The 22,320-nt window shown below is 41.5% G+C and overlaps 1 protein-coding gene across 2 annotated transcripts in view; it reads right to left on the bottom strand.

Moving 5' to 3' along the window:
• Positions 1 to 1,270: 1,270 nt before the first annotated feature.
• RNF2 (ring finger protein 2) overlaps positions 1,271 to 22,320 on the bottom strand; it is a 76,110-nt gene continuing 55,060 nt past the window's right edge. For both annotated transcript variants that reach the window (XM_068242663.1, XM_068242662.1), the window contains 3 exons: positions 22,020 to 22,292; positions 4,988 to 5,159; positions 1,271 to 2,720 (listed from right to left, as the gene is read on the bottom strand). In XM_068242663.1, the coding sequence (XP_068098764.1) occupies positions 2,619 to 2,720; positions 4,988 to 5,159; positions 22,020 to 22,292 (547 nt within the window). In that variant the 3' untranslated portion in view covers positions 1,271 to 2,618. The remainder of the gene's footprint in view (positions 2,721 to 4,987; positions 5,160 to 22,019; positions 22,293 to 22,320) is intronic.

Here is a 22,320-nt window from a genome sequence, read left to right on the forward strand (position 1 = left end):
AGGCATTTCGTGGATCACAGTTCGGTTCATCAGATCAGTAAGTAAAGTGTCTTAACCACATAATGACCAGCTAACGCCGATAGGCTGGTCGTTTGTGGATTTCCATGGAAACGGCCGCTCGTCCGAGTGTCAGTTCACAGTGGGGGGCTCCGTGAACAGCCTGCGAGGCTCCGATCATGGCTCGCAGGCGAAATGTAAACACATGGCAGCAGCGCCGTAAAGGAGATCGGCGATCCCCGGCCTCTGATTGGCCGGGGATCGCCGCCGTCTGATAGGCTGAAGCCATACAAAGGAGGAGAGCAGGGAAAGGAGAGGGAGGGGGGAATAGCGCTGTGGAGGGGGGCTTTGAGGATCCCCCCGGCTACCCACAAACAGGCGGCGGCGATCAGACCCCCCCAGCAGGACATCCCCCTAGTGGGGAAAAAAGGGGGGAAGTCTAATTGCCCTGCCTGCCACACGATCTGTGCTGTGGGCTGAAGAGCCCACCCAGCACAGATCTGAGAAAAACCATGCCGTCCTTAAGGTCCTGTTTCCACTACACGCAGATTCTGGGTGCAGATAAAACTGACTCCAATGAATGCCTATGGGCCCGTTTCCACTAAACGCCATTTTTCTGATGCAGATTTCCCATAGGCATTCATTCATTCATTCATTCAGTCAGTTTTCTGTATCCAGAATCCGCATGTAGTGGAAATAGGCCCTAAGTGGTTAATATGAGCGTTTATCCTGCTAAGAGCGCATCTATGAGAGGGAGATTCTGTTTGCTTGGCAGTTGGAAACGGCTGTTATTTCCCACAATGCAATAAGGTTAAAATTAGGAAAACAGTCAGGGCCCTGATGTCACACTGTGGGAGGGGTTTCACAACATTCTCAGTCATGCATATGTCCCTGATGATCCATACAAGAAAAGGTAAAGATTTTGCTGTGGAAAGGGGGTACAAGCTTCTATAGCTCATATACTGTGTGCACCTAAAGCTTAATTTTGTAAAGGAACATAAAGCCATTAATATGGAGAGAAAGTGTATAGCTCCTTTTTGATACATAATACTCTACTCCCGCTTTACTTTAAGATTCTGCAGGACTGCACCATTAGCATCTGATTTCTGCTGATACCTCATCATTTATATATGTTTTATATTTGTATACATCCATTTCTCCTCATCTTTTGCTTTAATGCTACATTTATTTGCAAACATGTTCATACTCAGCAATTAAGACAACATGTTGAATAAATAACAAAAGCAATACTATGCAAAATTGCAATCCTCCTTAAACTTCTTCACAGATCCCCTCCATACAAGAAACTGTGAAGTGTGTATTTACAACCATAATGAACATTTTTTTGTTAATAAATTTACAGATATTATTTTACAAAGATGACACACAGAACTGAGGAAATAAAAAAATTGCTGAAAAAGCAGTTCACTCAGGTCACAGGTCTTAGACACACTCCTGTCTCTTTTTTATTCTTTATATTTATAATAAAAATGAACCTCTGCAGGCTCCAGTTCGGCACAAGTGGAATACGGAACAGCAATACCATAAGCAAAAGGGTGCAACACCTGTCATACTGATAGCGGTCAAAAAGTTCTGTGCTCAGCTGTCAAAATTCAGGGATCAAACAGGGTTTCTGAATAAAAAAAACACATTCTATGCAAGTCACGAAATGTGGGAGACCCCCTTTAACCTTTTTTCCCTGAAACTAGTAAATGTAAAGTACTTTTAGTACATTTAGGCGAAGTTTTTGTTGTTGTTGTTTTGTTTTTTACTACCGTTTGCATCATGCTTCGCCCTTTCCTTTGGTACTGGTGCTGCAGCAGAGCCAGATTTCCATAACCTCTATGTATGGTCAGTGAGATGCTAGTACTTCCAGGCTGACAACAATTTTATGCTAATGTGTAAATTTATGCAATTTGAAAATGGACCAATCAAATGCGTCAGCTGCTGCCTTTGATTGAACCATTACTGAGTGGCATACATTTGCATAACATTAGCATAAAAGTTGCAACAAATAGAAATTATCAGCATCTTATTGACATTTTCAGCCATGAAGCACCTGCCCAATGCTTGCATATCCTACAATGCTGTAGAATAAGCTAGCTTAAATCAGCATGACAGAGGTTGCAAACTCATTGATTATTTGCTATGTGTCTGGTACCATCCTCCAGGACTGTGTTCCTGGTACCATGGGGCAGTACTGAGTTCCTAATACTGTGGGTTGGTATTGAGTTCCTGGTATCATGAGCCAGTATTCAGTTCCTGGTACCATAGACAAGCACTGAGTTCCAGGTACCATGGAACAGCACATAGGTCCTGGTTCCATGGTCTGGTACTGAGTTCATGATATGATGGGCTGGTACTGAGTTCCTGGTACTATGGGTTGATATAGTTTATTGTGGTATATTCCGTTTTTCATTTATATCCAAGGCATAGGAAAATGATGTTGGCTGGTATATTATCTGAAGAGTTCAGGAAATATCTACATCCATATTGGGCCAGTCTATTTGTATCCCAAATCCAAAGGAAGTGTTCATCCATTTCTGATTACAGAAGTTACTTGATGATTAAGTGCAAAGTTCACAAGAGATTTCATTTTGAAGGGAGAAAAAAATTCAACATTATTTGTGCTCCTTGGTGGGTGCATAGTAAAGTTCCATTGGTTTGTTTACTTTCCAGTACTTTTCACTGACCAGCTCTAGAGAAAATGACCCATTTAAAACCTAGAAATAAAAAAACATACGATGTAAACACATTTCCTTTTATGATGCATAAAGCCCTCATTTTAAAATATGCATTTTTTGAATGATGAATTAAAAATTTTAATGAATTAAAAAAATAGCATTGCAGTGAGGGTGTTGGAAGGAGCAATGGCAGCCTAATACTGCTTTCTCAGAGATGGGGTGCACAAAGGCTGCCTAATACTGTTGCTCGGGGGGATAGGAGGCCCAAAGGCTGCATAATACTGCTGCCTTAAGGGATACTCTATCTGGGAGTGGGGAGCAAAAAGGCTTCCAAATACTGGTGTGTGTGTGTGTGTGTGTGTGTGTGTGTGTGTGTGTGTGTGTGTGTGTGTGTGTGTGCGTGCGTGCGTGCGTGCGTGCGTGTGCTAGAGAACGGGGTGACAAGACAAGGCTACCTAATACTGCTGTTATGGGAGTGTGAGCCACAGAAATTACCTAATACCAATATCTGATAGGCACAAAGGCCACCTAATGCTGGGAATACACAATGACATTTTTAGTAGATTTACTATCCAATCAATTTTACAATTGTTTTTCTTATCAATTTCCATTCACTTCCATGAGAAATCTATCAGAAAAAAGTTTAAGTTTGAAAATAAGATCGGACCTGTTGGTAATTATCTATCGAACCATCTATTTGCCAAAATATCTCATGGTGTATTTGCAGCATAATACTGACATTTACAGACACAAACGCTACCTATTTCAGGCGTCATCATTGGGAAGGGAGTGGGGTGTGCAGGGCCGGATTTGTACTTTCCAGCGCCCTAGGTCGGCTGTCACCAATTGCCCCCCCCCCTTCATTCTGTCCAACTCTGACTACTTTGAACAGGCTCCCGTCTGTTTTGCTGCTTTTCCCCCTGTTCAAGAAAGAAGCAGTACATGCTCTGTCCACTCCATGTAATTTTGCACTCCTGCCTGGATGTATAGCAGCCGGTAGCGTTTTGGGCATGCATACTTCAGAAGTGGTGCTCATGTATGAGCAGCACTTGGCAAGTACGCATACCCATAACACTCCCTAGACTCCTGTGCACATCCGTACAGGTGTGCAAAATTACAGGGAGCCCCAGTGGACAGTGCTGCTTCTTTGACCTCTGTGCGACTTACTGCCGTCAGAGCCACAAATAGGGGACAGTGTAGCGCAATGGAGAGATGCCCATCCAACACAGAGAACAGGTAAGTAGAAGGATTTCAAACTACACATACTGGCATAAATGTACTGTAATGCTAGGTACACATGATGCAATTTTCTGACAGATTTACTGTCCGATCGATTATTTCCATCATGTCTGATCTGATTTCCGATCAATTTTTCGATCAATTTGCTGTTCACTTCTATGAAAAATCATTCAGAAAATTGATTGGAAAGCAGATCGGACATGTTGGAAATAGTCAATCGGACAATAAATCTGTCAGAAAATTGCATAGTGTGTACCTATTTATTTATTGTATTTATAAAGTGCCAACATATTACGCAGTGCTACCTAGCATAAGCTCAGGTGTACTTCACACAGTGACAATTTAGCACTTAAGACAGATCTTAAAATCAGTTCTTATTGGCTAACCAAAACAAAAAGTGAGCCTTTGGCTAATGAGTCATATTCAGAGTTTATTCCTGTATACAAGATGTTAGGGCAAACTGCTATATATACAGTCAGCAGGAGATGCATTGCATCAGGGAGAGGGTAGAGCTGCTAATTCCTGCCTGTGAATGCGTGCTGCATGAAAAAACTAATCCGAACTCAAGAGTTCTGCTACTTGAGCCCATATGTCTTTCTTCTCACAGCAGATTGTTTGTCCCCTCTCATCATACACCTCAGGTGAGGTGACAGCAGATGCTGACTGTCATAACACACACTTTGCACAAGTGAGAGAGATGCTAAGAACTCTGGAATTCAGGCAGACCAGAGCAAAGCAGGAGAGATGATTTACTTTGACATGTTACCTCTTATCTCTCCAAGTCCTGCGCCCTGCTGATTTTTATCGACCTAGGCCATGGCCTTTGTGTCCTTCCCAGAAATCCGGCCCTGGGGGTGTGGAGAAGGGCACATAGACTACCGTAATTTATACTGATATGTGGGGGGAGGTGGCTTTCAGCGCAGATTGATTGGACAGCTGGGGTGTGCTGCCCTATACCCACGCTGAGTACCGAAATGCAAGTCTTCTGCGGCTGAAACTTGGCTATGGCACATGCTGAACTTACTTCAGAATATAATTGTTCAACATGCAGAGATATATTTACTCACTGTAAATTGTCCATTGGCTGTAGCAATGTATATTGTATACTGTTTTTCACTGGCTGCGTTAAGATTCATTTGGTTGGTATCTCCTTTACTTCGAAATTCTTCAAGTGCCAACCTGACAGCAAGGTACTTAGATAAGTGATCAACTGTAGCATTTCCAGATGTCTTTATGAACCTTCAAGATAAAAATGTTCAAATTAGTAAAATATGTATGTATATTAAATGGGAATGGATAATACATTTTACTCAGAATTTGTCATTAATAATTTTCTCAGCATGAAACAATGAAAGACACATGAGAACACAAATACATAGTATACAAAGGAACAGAGGCACTACCATAGGATAAAATGCATTAAAATCAGTTAAAAAGGAGCGGTGGACATACCTCCAAGAAGAAAGACTCTATAAGTCAAGATTAAAAAACAACTTTCATTTCACATTCTTAAAAAACTCCAATTACAATGTGTTTCACAAGGCAAAACCCGCTTCCTCAGGCAAATTAGTGAAGTATCTGGGAGGTAACAAATAGCATACTCTGAGCTAGTGCTGTTTATACAGCTTGATATGTTAAAGACATCATTACAATACATCTGATTACAACCATAAATATGATTCTATGAAATAACCCATACAGGGTTATGCTGTAAATGGTGCACAGTATCAATATTGTTGAACACATGTATCCTCTATTAGCTGGTGTGAGTATAATATGGGTTTGTGATGAAATTACAAGCTTCTCTCTGTTCTGAGAGGCCTGGCAGATGAATTTCAGGTTTGGAAAACCAGGTACCGGTAAGAAAAGGAGACAAAAAGAGCACCAGGAGCGCCAATAGTGTAGTATTCCTGGGAAATAGGAAATGTAAAGAAATAACAACTATTCACAAATCGGGGTTGCTATAGACAACCACAATTTCAGGCATGCGGAGAAAGACTGTCTCCACCTGGTTATGATGACTCAGTTGTGTGAACGTGAGTTGCGCTCCAGAAAAAACAAAGGACCACTGGATGTAGTCACAGAGGTGACCGCTGGGACAGGGGTGGGACAATGAAAGATGGGGGAAGGCGCCACAATTGTCATACAATATGTAGTTAGTAGAGGTAAGCAATAGGAACAGTCATACTGCGTACTCAGGTCAATGCGAGACAGTGTCTGAGCTATGTATCTCCGCTTCTTTGGCGTTCTGAAATGGAAATATATGGCTCAGACAGTCTCGTATTGACCTGAAGAAAGCGGGCAGGTCCCATGAAACATGTTTCTTTTATTGTTGTCTAACAATAAAAATCATAACCTCTTATCACGAGGTAAGTCTGTTCCTAATACTTATCTCCACTCACTACATATTGTATAACAACTGGGGTGCCTCCTCCCATCTTACATAAGCTTCTCTCTACTTCACTCAGTATTACCCTTAAGGAATAAATAAACCAGTGGAAACAAAGAACTAAAGTTGTAAAGAACGAAATGACATTTTACACTCAATCTAGTGGGTATTTCTATAGGGAAATATGAACAATATAGCAATACCCATTAGATTGAGTGTAAAATTTAATTTCCATTATTTACAACTTTATTTGTTTCCAAGTATTAACACACACAACTGGGATCCATAATTCCCAATTGCAGGTAGTGACTATCCCACACACACACTCTTTTACTTACCGACACACCACAACAACCCAGGTCAGCACATATCACTTAATACCTGATGACTTAGCGTCTGCCCTCCTCTGGCTGCATCACAACGTGCCCAGCTAATCTTTCCCACAAGCACACTCTTCTGCCCCGGATTGACTCAAATCCTCCCATGCTTCTCCCACATAACACGGCACACCACAATTGGCCACCCAGACCTGGAAATACTTTAAAACACAGCCACCTCAGCTTGGTTGCCACAGAGGTGCCAAGCTTGCTATTTTGGAACAACAGGTAACGTAGATCGTCTTATTTCTCACATGCTCACTATTTTTAATCCTACAAGTCTCTCATATATACTGTACAGACTTACTCTGGCACTTCTTATAGCCAATGCTACACAGTCATACAATGCTACCTATACATACACCCTCTCACTATGGGCTATTACTAACTTTGGTTACCTATTTGTTCATGGATGGTGTGACGGTTCCGAGACCACAGAGCCCAGAGACACAGTGTATAGCGGCAGATTAAACAAAACCCGACTGGCAGGGCCTTTATTGGTCACACAGTTCACACAAAAAGTTCACAATATTACTATATAATCCACAAGGGAGTGTCACAGATTCCCCCTACCAAGCAGTCACAATTCCCAGCTTCGCAGGCAAAGCAACATAAGTCCCAAAGTTCCAGTAACTCCACCAATAGAAGGTGTCCAAGAGGTGCACAACAGATCCCAACAGTCCCAATAGATGCAGTTCTCATCAGTCCCAATATCCAGTAGACATCCGACAAGTCTACATGACCAGATGCAGGTGAGATACACCAGTCCCCAGTTCAGGGCCTCAGGACACTAAGTTCAGCAAACCCTCTCTGGGTCCTAGCCGCATGGGGAATTCTCCTGGCTCACAACAGATCCAGTGAGCTGCTCTCCCTTTCCCAGACACAATCCAACTCCTTTCCATGAGGTACAAACATGAAACCAGCTCTGCTCTCAGGTGCCTAGCTGTCTGCCTCCTGTGGAGACTGGAGAGCCAACCACTCAGCAGCCTAAATAGTGAATGGCCTTAGGCTGATAAGGTGTATCTCTGATGTCTCCAGAGCTTGGGGGGAAGGTGAGTTTTCTATGGGACAACAAATACAGTACTGTACATTAGAGTCTGCAGTCCTAATCCAATCATCCATTGTCACAACTTCTCCCCCTCCCCTCTTAGGCATGTACCAGGGAAGACCTTCACAGGTCGCAGTGCTGGTACATGCCCCTGTGTGGGCTCTGACTTCTTGTAACTGTACCAACAAAGTAGCAACGGAGATCACCAACATCGTTTCCCAGAAGTACATCTGCAGGCAGGCCACTCATCACACCTACAATACAATTCTGGGGCCCAAAGCCATAGTCCAAAGTGACCCGAGCCCTTGGTATAGATTGTTGTGCGCCTCCAGCCAGTTGAATCACCAAGTTCTTCCCAGCCTGGATGGCCTCAGGCTGCACTAGTTTAGGATCCACAATTGTAAGAAATGCCCCAGAATCTCGAAAGCCAACAGCTCTATTACCATCCACAAAGACTTCCTGAAGGTACTTTTGGTGGACTTTAATGGAAGGAGAGACCAGGGGTTGCACCCCATAGAGGCCAGGGGTTGAATCCTGGAGCCATTCAGCTTGCAGAGGTGGCAGTCCCTCTGAGTTCTGAGGTACTTCCACATAATCACTAGTCCTTGGGGCCCCAGGTGATGCATTCCTCCTTCCCAGGTGACAGTAAGCCTGGTCATGCCCCAGTTGTCCACAGCCAAAGCAGGTTCGCCGTGGAGGGTGTCGGGGCAACTGAAGTCGTGGAGTACAGGGCAAAAGGGGTGTGGTAACTGCAGGATGGGTGGATGGACTTGGCCCTTGAGAAGACTGTGTTCTGTGATCTAAAGCTGCACCCTCATCTAGTATGACTGGATACCTATCTCGTTCCTCTGAGTTCTGTGGTACTTCCATATAATGAATAGCCCTTGGGACCCCAGGTTGTGCATTTTTCCTTCTCAGGGGACAGTTAGCCTGAAAGTGCCCCAGCTGTCCACAACCAAAGCAGTGACGCTGCCGAGGGTTTGGGGCAGATCGAGATTGTGGCATATAGGGCAAAGAAGGTGAGGTAACCACAGGATGGGTAGAGGGGGTTAGGGCTGAAGTCTGTGTTCGGCGATGTGGGGGGCAGTACAGTTGGGCTCCCTGGGGAGGTGTGTTACCTGTTCTGGGCGCCTCTGCTGACATCTTTCTCCAGTGTGGCTTGATAGTCAGTGCCTCATCTGCTAAGGCTGCAGCCTCATCCAGGGTACCTGGTTTCCTCTCTCGCACCCACTCACGGACTTCAGCTGGGCACTTGGAGAAGAATTGCTCCATTAGAAACACTTGGATTATCTGCTCTGCAGTAAAGGCTTGCTCTCCTTCCAGCCAATGGCGGCATGCTTGGGAGATCTTATGAGCAAAAACTTTAAAAGAGTTCTCCATGTTGCAGGGGGTGTGCCTAAATTGGCTCCTGTGAGCATCAGGTGTTATAGCATAATAGTCCAATACTGCCTGTTTGATAGCCCCATAATTGCGCTTGTCTCCTTGATCCAACATGCGGTATGCCTCTGCAGCACCCCCCTCCAGCAACCCCACAACATGACGGGGCCAGTCCATAACGGGGACATTCAGTAGCTCACATTGCAATTCAAAGTCCTGAAAAAACCCATCAACATCTCCTGATACCTCAACAAATGGCTTAAAGTCTTTGCGAGAGATTTTTGGGGTATCTCGGAGAGCTGGGGTGGACACAGTGGCTCGCTCATGGTTCCGAGTAGCCTCGAGCTCCTGTCTCTGTTGGGCCTTACGGATAGCAGCAGTTTTCATTTCTAGCGTTGCATCATCTCCTAGAATTGCCATCTCCTCCTCATACCATATGACCCACTGACTTTTTCCAGTCTGTGGAGGTGCCTCTGACCTGCTGATCGCTGGTGCTGCTAGGGATGTCTCTGTGGCCTCACATCTCTGCTGTTCAGCTTTCTCCAGACTGGCCATCAGCTGGCCCTTAGGGAGTCCTCTATAGCTCAGTCCCAGCTCTCTGGCTCGCTCTTGTAGACTGGCGACTGTCCAGTTTTGGTATTCAGATAAGCAATTATATTCCATGATTGTCAAGTCTTCTTCTGCCAACTACTGTGCTCTGACCCCACCACTGCCAACCAGTTGTGACGGTTCCGAGACCACAGAGCCCAGAGACACAGTGTATAGCGGCAGATTAAACAAAACCCGACTGGCAGGGCCTTTATTGGTCACACAGTTCACACAAAAAGTTCACAATATTACTATATAATCCACAAGGGAGTGTCACAGATTCCCCCTACCAAGCAGTCACAATTCCCAGCTTCGCAGGCAAAGCAACATAAGTCCCAAAGTTCCAGTAACTCCACCAATAGAAGGTGTCCAAGAGGTGCACAACAGATCCCAACAGTCCCAATAGATGCAGTTCTCATCAGTCCCAATATCCAGTAGACATCCGACAAGTCTACATGACCAGATGCAGGTGAGATACACCAGTCCCCAGTTCAGGGCCTCAGGACACTAAGTTCAGCAAACCCTCTCTGGGTCCTAGCCGCATGGGGAATTCTCCTGGCTCACAACAGATCCAGTGAGCTGCTCTCCCTTCCCCAGACACAATCCAACTCCTTTCCATGAGGTACAAACATGAAACCAGCTCTGCTCTCAGGTGCCTAGCTGTCTGCCTCCTGTGGAGACTGGAGAGCCAACCACTCAGCAGCCTAAATAGTGAATGGCCTTAGGCTGATAAGGTGTATCTCTGATGTCTCCAGAGCTTGGGAGGAAGGTGAGTTTTCTATGGGACAACAAATACAGTACTGTACATTAGAGTCTGCAGTCCTAATCCAATCATCCATTGTCACAGATGGATTATTGTATTAGGGTGATACCCCATAGCCACTGGTTTATTTATGCTCTAACGGTGATACTGAGCAAGGTAGAGAGAAGCTTGTAATTTCAGAAAAAGCCCATGTTATACTCACACCTTCTAACAGAGGATACATATGTTCAACAATACTGACGCTGTGCACAATTTATAGCATATGGAAGAATAGGAGGCACCCTTGTAGTTGATTGTATAATAGAGTTACATAAAAAAGTTACATTAAAAAATTCTTGCCTACCTTATATAGGAGACTTACACTTTTGTAAGGGATATAGATATTTTATTGTTAATAAGCACTTCAGACAATGCGTTTCATGGCTCAAACCGATTCCTCAGGTCAATTAGGGTGCTATAGTCTCATATGAAGAGCCTGGGTGCCAAGCTCTTCATATGAGACTATAGCACCCTAATTGACCTGAGGAAGCGGTTTGAGCCGCGAAATGCGTTGTCTGAAGTACTTATTAACAACAAAATATCTATATCCCTTACAAAAGTGGAAGTCTCCTTATATAAGGTAGGCAAGAATTTTGTTATGTAACTTTTTTATGTAACTATTATACAATCAACTACAAGGGCGCCTCCTATTCTTTCATATCCTGTCACACCACCCTATGAGGTGGGGTCTTCACAACACTTTTGGAGTGAAGTTTTTTTTCTGGCCTTGCCAGAAATCTGGCCCTGATTGGAGTTATTTACGAATGTGAAATAAAAGTTGTTTTTGAATCTTAACTTATCAAGTCTACCTTCTTGGAGGTAGGTCCACACATACAAACCTCATTTTAACCAAATTGTTTATTCATTTTATGCTATGTTGGCATCTCTTTTCCTTTGTATACTATGTATAGTGATATCTGCCCTCGATGGAGGGGTGATTCCCCTATTTTCAACACTACAGAGCAACTTCTAAAATTGTATGTGGTCGGATCAAAATTCCCCACCTGCTCATACAGGGGTTGCCTTGGTGATAACTCTTGTTTGTGAGTATTGTTTTTTCAAGTTTGTTCAGCGTCTACCATTTTTAACACCTATTACGCTATATTGGGCCCTTAGTTTCTTTTAACGTTTTGAGAGTTCACAAGTGATCAGGGACTGGATTTTAAGTAATGTCAGAACATAGTAAGGGTGCTGAAAGGTTAGTAGTGTAATTGTAGTAATTGCAGTTATAACTGCATTGTAACTGCAGTCATTGAAATGCACCCAAGGCATGGAAAAATCAATATCTGTGCTTGAGGATCAAGATAACAGGTCTAAAGCTGCCAAAGCAAAGTCCACAGATGAGACCTTTCAACGTAATCTTGCAAAAAGACTGCGGCGCTAATCTTCCACTACTTGGAAGGAGTGAGTTAGGAGTGAGAACTTATTGCTTATGCTGTGGGACCCATGTATACGCGTAGACCTTATAATCTGGGTCTTCCTTTTATTTGGTAAACGTGCACTGTGATAAGTGTTCATGGTAGTCAGATGAAATGATCTGCACTGGTTTTAAGGAGGGTGGGCAGGCCTTTCTGATTATCTTATCGCTAGTCAGTGTAAAATAGATTTCTACAATGAGCTCCTATGGACGAACACAGTAAATCCAGCGCTGGACACTTGGGCGCAGCAGCGCAGGAGACTTGGGCGCAGCCAGCGCCACCATAGGCCGTAATAGGAACTACGGCTATCGCAGGCACAGGGAGTAACTTCAGCGCCGTCAGAAGACGGATCTGAAGTTGCTTTTAAAACAACAATTCGGCTTCCAGCAATTGCTGGAAGCCAAATTATTTCATTCCCCCACTATCCATGTCGACCTGGAGGGGGAATAGTAATTAACACGGCCCGGACTTGTGCGGCAGCAGGATCAGCCATATACTGGCTGTGTCCTGCGCCCAAGTCTCCGGCGCCGTTCTCTCTCGTACGCCCTATGGAACCCTAATGGCTGGTTTACGCTGAATGATGAAAACCTGATATGTTTTAACTAATAGTTTTTTTTGCATCAGTGCATTGTGAAAAAGCTTTCAGTTTAAATGTTTAGATGTGAACTGACCCATGAGAAAAGAAGGACATGTCTTTACCTGAGTTGCACATCAGTTGTCCATTCAGTTAGAATTATTATTATTAAATCAGTTGCATTACAACATTAAGCACTTTTCTCCTGTCGGACTCAAGGAGCTTGAGAGCCGCAGCCACTAAGGGCGCTCTCAGTAGACCACCCTGCAGCGTTAGAAAGTCTTGCCCAAAGACTCCTTACTAAATAATTACTGGCTTACTGAATGGGAAGCGCTGAGATTACTACCCTGGTCTTCTATGTTAGAGGCAGTGGTACTCTTAACCAGTACACTGTCCAGCCACTGGATAAGATAAACCAGCCCTTACCAGTTCACCAAGTCATCCCCTAATTCTCCTAAAATTGTAAATTTACAGACTAGCATTTTAGTGGAAATTCCTTCTCTGCCATAATAGACATGATCTACACTTTAAATTCTCAACATAAAGTATGTGTACCCCAGAAAGGATTTCTGTTGGTGTTCGTTCGTAGGGACCATGAAATCTGTATAGTAGGGATTGTCATTGAGATGCAAATAATTCTGGATTGACGTGAGTTTGTATTTGAATGCAAATTTATGCAGTTTGAAAAGGACCAATCAACTGCAGCAGCAGCCGCATTTGATTGGTCTGTTTTAAAACAGGATATATTTGCATTAAATTAATATAAAAATCAGCAAAAACTTGAAATTCTTCACCTCTCACTGACCGTCTCTGTAGTATAGTACATTTTGAAATTTAAAAAATGCTAAGTCAAACTTTAATAATTATTTTAAATTAATTAAAAGCATTAAGAGATGTTTTGAAAGAATTTACATAAAATTAAAAAGTTCTCCCATTATATACTGGTATACAATATACATTTCAACATGTGAGAATGTTACCCACAACGGAAAGTATTTAACAAATATACCAATTCATAAAGGTGAACATACTGGAATAATGTTTCAAATAGCTGATATACAGTGTGTCATGCTCACATGTGCAAATAACAGTTCACTTAGTAACCTTGATTAAAGTTTACATCGGGGTCAAAGCTGCAAACACTGTCAAACTGTTAGGGGCAAATTAACGCTTTACAAATTCCAGGTAAAAAAAGTAGAATTATGTTATTTTTTTATAATAAAGAACTAATGCACATCCGAATGCTGATGATTTGCAAACTTGCATTAAACTAAATTGAAGTTTGTGTAGCAATAAGTAATCAGCCTTAATGACTGCAATAAAATAACAACTGCTAATACAACAAATATGTAGGTATCATCATAGACTGCCTCTAACATAAAAGATACATACAGTTATAGAGTATATAATAGAAATTGCTCATATTAATTCCGTAAAAATCAGTAAACACAGAGTATAGATACAGCCCCTAGAAATATATAGTCATTAGTAGTAAGCAGTTACACAAAATACAATAGCTGTGGTAGTATGGTATAAAGAGAGCAAGCCCTGGCAAGAGCAGCACTGGCCACTTAAACCACCAACATTTCAGAGTCTCACTGACCCTCTTATCAAGGCATACAAGAAATTAGTTTACCTTAAAGGCCCATACACACGTCCGATTTTTGCGAACGACGGGTCGTTTGAACGTCCCGTCGATCAGTCGTTCTCCCGCCAAATCGGGCGTGTGTACAGACTGTCGTTCATGTGATAAGACTGAGTTTGAGCGATCCGCGCGGCGGATCGCTCAAACTCAGTCTTATCACGCGAACGACAGTCTGTACACACGCCCGATTTGGCGGGCGAATGACTGAACGACGGGACGTTCAAACGACCCGTCGTTCGCAAAAATCAGACGTGTGTATGGGCCTTAAGGCTCATACACACGCTCAACAAACGTCTTTTAAATGCACGATTATCAAACAACTTGAAGAAGTTGGACAACTTTTGTCAAGTAAAATATCACTGATAAGAGGCAACCATGACTGATAAGACGCAGCTCAAGTCAATCCAACTGTTGGGTTGACTTGAGCTGCGTCCTATCAGTCGTTGGTCGCCTCTTATCAGTGATATTTTACTTGACAAAAGTTGTCCAACTTCTTCAAGTTGTTTGATAATCGTGCATTTAAAAGACTTTTGTTGAGCGTGTGTATGAGGCTTTAATGCTTGCTCTATATTTATTGAAAACGTTTGCTCAGTCATTGGTTTCAATAATACATCATCCCATAATGCCTTATGAGAGAGGGCAAGTCTTGTACTTACTCAAGAGTAGTCCATACTAGGAAATTCAGAAAACCAATTAGAAGTGGAGGTGGGCAGTCATATGAATGCTATTTAAATTCTAAACTTAAGATATTATTGATCTTTGTCATATTGAACAACTGGGAACTGCAAGAATGGAGGACAAAGGCTGGGCTGTAGAGAAATCTATGTTGCATATAATATTGCTTTAATTCGCTAGTTTCCCATTTTTTAATCACTTGATCACTACAGCTTGTGTTCCCCTTATGGACCAGAGCAATATTCCCATTTCAGTGCTCCTCCCATTCATTCAACTAAATGGTCTATATCTTGTTTTTTTCGCCGCAAATTAGGAATTTTATAGACAATATTATTTTTTAGTAATTACTTTATTTTCTATGCATTTTTAAGGGAAAACAAATAAGGAAAAAATGGAAAGAATACAATATTTCTTAATTTTCAACCCCTGTAGTTTTAAAATAAACAATGCTGGTGTGATAAAACCCACACATTTTATTTGCCTATTTGTCCTGGTTATCACAACATTGAAATTATGTTCCTACCCTCTTTCCCTGAAAATAAGACCTACCCTGAAAATAAGCCCTAGTTGGAATTTTGAGCATGCTTGAAATATAAGCCCTACCCTGAAAATAAGCCCTAGTGGAAGTTAGAGGAGGAAGAGGCAACCGGTAAGTGGGGACACAGTGGTGCAGTGCCATTCGAGGCACTGATCCTGTCATCCCAGCACACAGCAAGGTTATCAGCTGTGTGCAGGGAAAACAGGGCAGGTGCCTGATCAGTACAGTAGCATACTTTCAAATCCATGAACATCACAGTACAAAGGAACAGGAAATGTTCTGCTGAGAGACACTTCCTGATAGAAATACAGTATAAGACATCCCCTGAAAATAAGCCCTAGCACATCTTTTAGAGCAAAAATTAATATAAGACACTATCTTATTTTCGGGGAAAGACGGTAGCACAATTTATGATATTTTTTTGGTTCTCTTATTGTATTCTATAAATAACTACAATCCATAATTTGCTAAAATAACAATAATATACTCTCATAAGCTAAGTCCCTAATGTAATAATTTATGTTTTGCCTTTTATATTTCGTCACGTTGGCTCTTTTTTTTATTAGAGTAATTAAGGGGGCGGGGAAGACACAGAAGGGATTAATGGGCTTTTTCTTTATAGGTATAGTATTTTTTTTGTTATGCACTATAAATTTATCCTGTAAATGTCTCCTACCTAAGCTAAAAGTAAAGTGAACGTTTGTATGTTTTTACAGACTTTCAATGGCCACTGCTGTTGGTTACAGCAGTTACTGTATAATTTATGAATCAGGCACTTTGATTGGCTTTGGGAACACATTTCCATTCACCAAACAGTGCTCTAACTGCCGTGGACAGGGGTGTGTGTAGGAAGCAGAAGACGAATATCTATGCCCCAGGACTTTAGATGAAGATTCAGGGAGCATATGTATACTGCAGCTCAGCTGGTAAGTGGTTAAAGATATTTTCAATGGATTTTAAGCCTAAGTATGTAAAATTATGTTCATAGTACCCTGGCAGATTTTGTAAAATGTGTTCCATTCTTCAAGGAAAACATATGTAATGAGGCAAAACACATCTCATGTATCTTTAATTGGATTCAATTTAAACTGTGAAACATCTCAAAATAACACAGTAATTAAAGAAAATATTACGATTAAAGGGACTCCGAGCAGTGCAGAAACTATGGAAAGATGCATACCATTTTGAAGCTCTTTTTCTCCTCTTTCCAACGATATATAAACCGCTGCCCTATGCCTTTTAGTTTGCGCTATTTTCGCGATCGAAATCGTGACCACCGCTAAAACTAAAAGGCGTAGGGCGGCAGTTTATGTGTCGTTGGAAAGAGGAGAAAAAGAGCTTCAAAATGGTATTCATCTTTCCATAGTTGCTTGTATTACACAGGACGACTTTTCCCCAAAGTCGGCAGCTGAATGGAAATCTTGCTATGGAAAGATGCATACCATTTTGAAGCTCTCTTTCTCCTCTTTCTAACGACACATAAACTGCCGCCCTACGCCTTTTAGTTTTCTATATTTTTGAGATCAAAATCGCAGTGGTCGCGATTCTGATCACGAAAATAGCGTAAACTAAAAGGCATAGGGCGGCGGTTTATATATTGTTGGAAAGAGGAGAAAGAGAGCTTCAAAATGGTATGCATCTTTACATAGGTTCTGCACTGCTCGGAGTCCCTTTAAGAAAACATTGACATGGTCCCTGTTCAAAAGTTCATATACCCTTAGTTCTTAATACTGCGTATTTCCTCCTTTAGTATAAATGATTGCTTTGTAGTCTTTTGTGACAGTTGTGGATGAGGGACTTAATTTTCTCAGATAACAAAGCTGCTCAGTCTTCTTGGCAAAAAGCCTCCAGTTTCTGTAAATTTTTGGGATGTCTTGCATGAACTGCATGTTTGAGATCTCCCCAAAATGGGGTTTAGTGATATTGAAGTCAGGAAACTGTGACGACCTGTAAGGAACTTACCTGCTGTTTAATCCTGTGGCAAGTCTGTGTCCTCCTGGAGCTGGCCTGAGCAGCCAGCTTCTGGGTCAGGCCAGCACAACGTTCCCAGGAGCCGTGCATCTATGTCTGTGTGCAAGGCTCAAACTGGCTATAGACGATGGCATGCTTCTCTTCTCTCTTCTTTTTATCTCAGACAGCACTATTAGTAGCTAAAAATGGGCATTGCAGGCATATTGAATGCAATAGCATTCAGCAGCTAATTACATGCGTGGAGTTGTGGTTCCATGATGCTCTCTGCCTATTTAAGCCTGCTATGTTCATTGAGTGATTGCCCATGTTAGTGATAGCTATCTTGTGCTACTCTGCTGGGAGCGATATTTGTGAATTATTAATGTACAACCTTATTTTGCCTCTTGATCCTGTTATTTGGATTGCTGCCTTAGGTCATATGCAATTCACTTTTTCACCTGAGTTTTCTCCTAGGAGATACAGTGGCTTGCAAAAGTATTTGGCTCCCTTGAAGTTTTCCACATTTTGTCACATTACTGCCACAAACATGAATCAATTTTATTGGAATTCCAATACAAAGTGGTGTACACGTGAGAAGTGGAACGAAAATCATACATGATTCCAAACATTTTTTATAAACAATAAACTGCAAAGTGGGGTGTGCGTAATTATTCATCTTTTAGGGTATGTCTCTACCAGCTTTGCACATCTAGAGACTGAAATCCTTGCCCATTCTCCTTTGCAAAACAGCTCCAGCTCAGTCAGATTAGATGGACAGCATTTGTGAACAGCAGTTTTCAGATCTTGCCACAGATTCTCGATTGGATTTAGATCTGGACTTTGGCTGGGCCATTCTAACACATGAATATGTTTTGTTTTAAACCATTCCATTGTTGCCCTGGCTTTATGTTTAGGGTTGTTGTCCTGCTGGAAGGTGAACCTCTGCACCAGTCTCAAGTCTTTTGCAGACTCCAAGAGGTTTTCTTCCAAGATTGCCCTGTATTTGGCTCCATCCATCTTCCCATCAACTCTGACCAGCTTCCTTGTCCCTGCTGAAGTGAAGCACCCCCAGAGCATGATGCTGCCACCACCATATTTGACAGTGGGGATGGTGTGTTCAGTGTGATGTGCAGTGTTAGTTTTCCGCCACACATAGCGATTTGCATTTTGGCCAAAAAGTTCCATTTTGGTCTCATCTGACCAGAGAGCCTTCTTCCACATGTTTGCTGTGTCCCCCACATGGCTTGTGGCAAACTGCAAACGGGACTTCTTATGCTTTTCTGTTAACAATGGCTTTCTTCTTGTCACTCTTCCATAAAGGCCAACTTTGTTCAGTGCACGACTAATAGTTGTCCTATGGACAGATTCCCCCACCAGAGCTTTAGATCTCTGCAGTTCGTCCAGAGTCACCATGGGCCTCTTAACTGCATTTATGATCAGCGCTCTTCTTGTTCGGCTTGTGAGTTTAGGTGGACGGCCTTGTCTTGGTAGGTTTACAGTGCCATACTCCTTCCATTTCTGAATGATCGATTTAACAGTGCTCCGTGGGATGTTCAAGGCTTTGGAAATCGTTTTGTAGCTTAAGTCCGCTTTAAATTTCTCAATAACTTTATCCCTGACTTGTCTGGTGTCTTCTTTGGACTTCATGGTGTTGTAGCTCCCAATATTCTCTTAGACAACCTCTGAGGCCCTCACAGTATTTGTACTGACATTAGATTACACACAGGTGCACTCTATTTAGTCATTAGCACTCATCAGGCAATGTCTATGGGCAACTGAATGCACTCAGACCAAAGGAGGCTGAATAATTATGCACACCCCACTTTGCAGTTATTTATTTGTAAAAAATGTTTGGAATCATGTATGATTTTCGTTCCAGTTCTCACATGTACACCACTTTGTATTGGTCTTTCATGTGAAATTCCAATAAAATTGATTCATGTTTGTGGCAGTAATGTGACAAAATGTGAAAAACTTCAAGGGGGCCGAATACTTTTGCAAGCCACTGTATTTTCACAATTTGTAAATAAAATGCTTTTTAAACTGCCAGCAAGCAAGCAAATACTAAAAATAATTTTTACAGTATTGTTTCAACAACAACAAATAACATTTGTAAAGCGCTTTTCTCCCATGGGACTCAAAGCGCATAAGCATGGCTCCGACCATCGTGGTACCTACTTTTTGATACTTTTTCATTTGCAAAGTGCTAAAAAGTTATTTTAAATTGAAGATGAAAAATTATCTCCTAGGAGAAAACTCAGGAGCAAAAGTGAATAGCATATGGCTCCTGGACTGAGGTATTAGAACTGAACTTGATCTGATATTGCCTCATCCTTGGTGCTGTACGATTCTGATCTATTATGTATGACCCCTAGATTGTTACTGGATTTGCTAACGATTTATGATTTTGTACTGTGCGATTTGGATCACCTTGCTGACCTGGACTGTTTGATATTCCTGCCCGTATCTGTCTAGTGTGGTTCTGGTGGTACTATTGCCTTACAGCCTTCAGTCTCTATACCTTGCTCATTAAGGCCTGGGTGTAACCGAAGTCAGGCTGATACTACTTGTCTCCTGTTCAAGTGGAGATGCACCACACAAGGTGAAGATTGTGGAGGTTGATTGAGACATAGGCACTTATATAAGGTGGTGGATCTGCTGGGCCATTCTAGAACCTTTACTTTTTTTTTCTGCTGTGACCAATGATGGGTCTATTTGGCTTTGTATTTGGGATCATTGTCATGAAAGCCCAAGTGCGTCCCATGCACAGCTTCCAGGCTTATGAGTGCAAATTCCAAGATTCTCTTGATAAAATGTTGCTTTCATCTCACCATCAATAGAGATTAATCTCTATGTTTTACAGTAGAGATGGTGTACTTTTCATCACAGGCTTTATTGGCTCCTATCCAAACATAACATCTATGGTTGCGGCTAAGAAGTTCGGATTTAGTCTCATCACTCCACATTATTTTTTTCTCCCAGAAGTGTTGATGTTTGTCTAGACGCTGTTTTGCATATTTCAAGTGGACATTTTTGTGACATTGGCACAGTAATGCCTTTCTTGTGGCAACTTGACCATACTGCCCATTTCTCTTCAAGTGTCTACTTAATGTGCATCTTCAAAGATCCATACCACTTTTCTATAGAGAAGCCTGAATGTCAGCTAAAATTATTTGTGGATTTTTCTCTGCATCCTAAACAATTTTCCTGTCAGTTCTGGTTGAAATTTTTGTTGGCCTACCTAACCATGGCTTAGTGTCAACAGAACCACTTAGCTTAGTTTCCATCTCTTTATGAAAATTTGAACACTGCTGGTATTCTCAAATATGTGGATATATTTCTATATCCTTTTCCTGTTTCATATAGTTGAACAACCTTCTTTCTTATGTCCTTGAACAGCTCTTTTGCATTTCCCATGGCTGAAATGTGCAGGTAACTGTCAATAGTCCATCATCTTCCTGACTGTTTGTATACATTCTACTGTAACTATAAAGAAAACAAGTAATAGGTGTGGAGCCTTAATATCTGATTAACCTGTGAGTGTCAATTTCAATGATATGTAAATATTTCATCAAGGCCATTTGGGTACTTCCACATGTCATGAGATTAAGAAAAAAAAAAAATCTATGAATGAAAGAGAACATTTTGGGTACAGTTAATCATATTTTCTTTAAAAAAAAAAAGGCCAATATTTCACAAATTATGCTAACATATGTAAATGTATGAGCACAACTGTGGGAGTTTTACTTATTTCTTGGAAATTATTATAGTCTATTCTATTATTCTATAATCTGATGGCTTTTTTTAATCTTAGTTAATTGAAAAGTGCCAACCATCTGACTTCAATTGAATCCAGAGAGACTGTGATTTATAACCATGGACTATGAATCCTTCTATTGGAAAAAGGGTACCCAGGAAAGTTCTAAATAGGACTAGTCATAAGAATAGATAACACACACATAACACACACTTACTCTCTCTTTTGTTTATCTGATCAAGCTACATGTCACTTTATAAGATATTTCTGTAGAGAATATAACAATGATTTTACGCCCCAGGCGTTCAAATTTTGGCTACATTTTTGTACCAAGAGTGGTACAATTTTGTAAGGATTCCTTTATACTGTAAGCATTTTTGCACACCACATGCAAGTTGCGATCTTGCCTAGCTGTCTGCAAGAATGCATATAATACCAAAAAATAAGTGTATACAGTATATATATATATATATATATATATATATATGTATATATATATATATATATATATATATAGTACTTTAATGTTTGCTACTGTGGGCAGTAGTGCTGTGTCATCACATGTGATCACCGAGGGAGAGAAAGGGGCGATCTCGATTGAATGGGGATCACCCAAAAGACGCTTAGAGCTTGTTACTAAAAATAACAAAGAGCAGATTTGATGTTCAACATGATTAGAGATCTGATCAGTTCTGTGAACACAGTATATGAATATTCTGGCACTACTCACATGACCATTTTTTCTGCCATGTATGTGAGATATTTGTACCTAAGTAATTAAACAGTAGGCATTAGTGCAATAATAATCCATGCTGCTGTAAATATTCTTTCTGTAATTGTGACCCTAGGTTATGGTAGACCAGCTCTTTCGCACAATTTAGTTGACATGATTGATATGCTTGTAGTGGTAATAAAAATAAACTGCTATTATTAGTGTCACATAGAGGTAATCTCATTTTACCGTGTTTGTGCATTGTCATCCTTCTCCATTAGCGTTGGGTGGGGCCTAAAGACCAACTCTATCTCACTGGATCCATCCAGCACATGGTCCATTGTTACAGTCTCATTGTTTGTGTCCAGCTCCAAACCAGAGTCATCAGACGTTTTAGTCCTCTTGTTGCTGGGCCCAGCTTCTTGGTTGCTGTGTACAGAAGCATTACTGCAGTGGGAACTGTCCGCGTTATCTTCAGCTCCACTCCCATTTTCCACTTGCTGCTTCTTCCCTCTTTGTAACCTGCAAAACAATATTCACACTGTTACAA

This window comes from Hyperolius riggenbachi, chromosome 6 (assembly GCF_040937935.1).
Source record: "Hyperolius riggenbachi isolate aHypRig1 chromosome 6, aHypRig1.pri, whole genome shotgun sequence".
NCBI classification, from domain to species: domain Eukaryota; kingdom Metazoa; phylum Chordata; class Amphibia; order Anura; family Hyperoliidae; genus Hyperolius; species Hyperolius riggenbachi.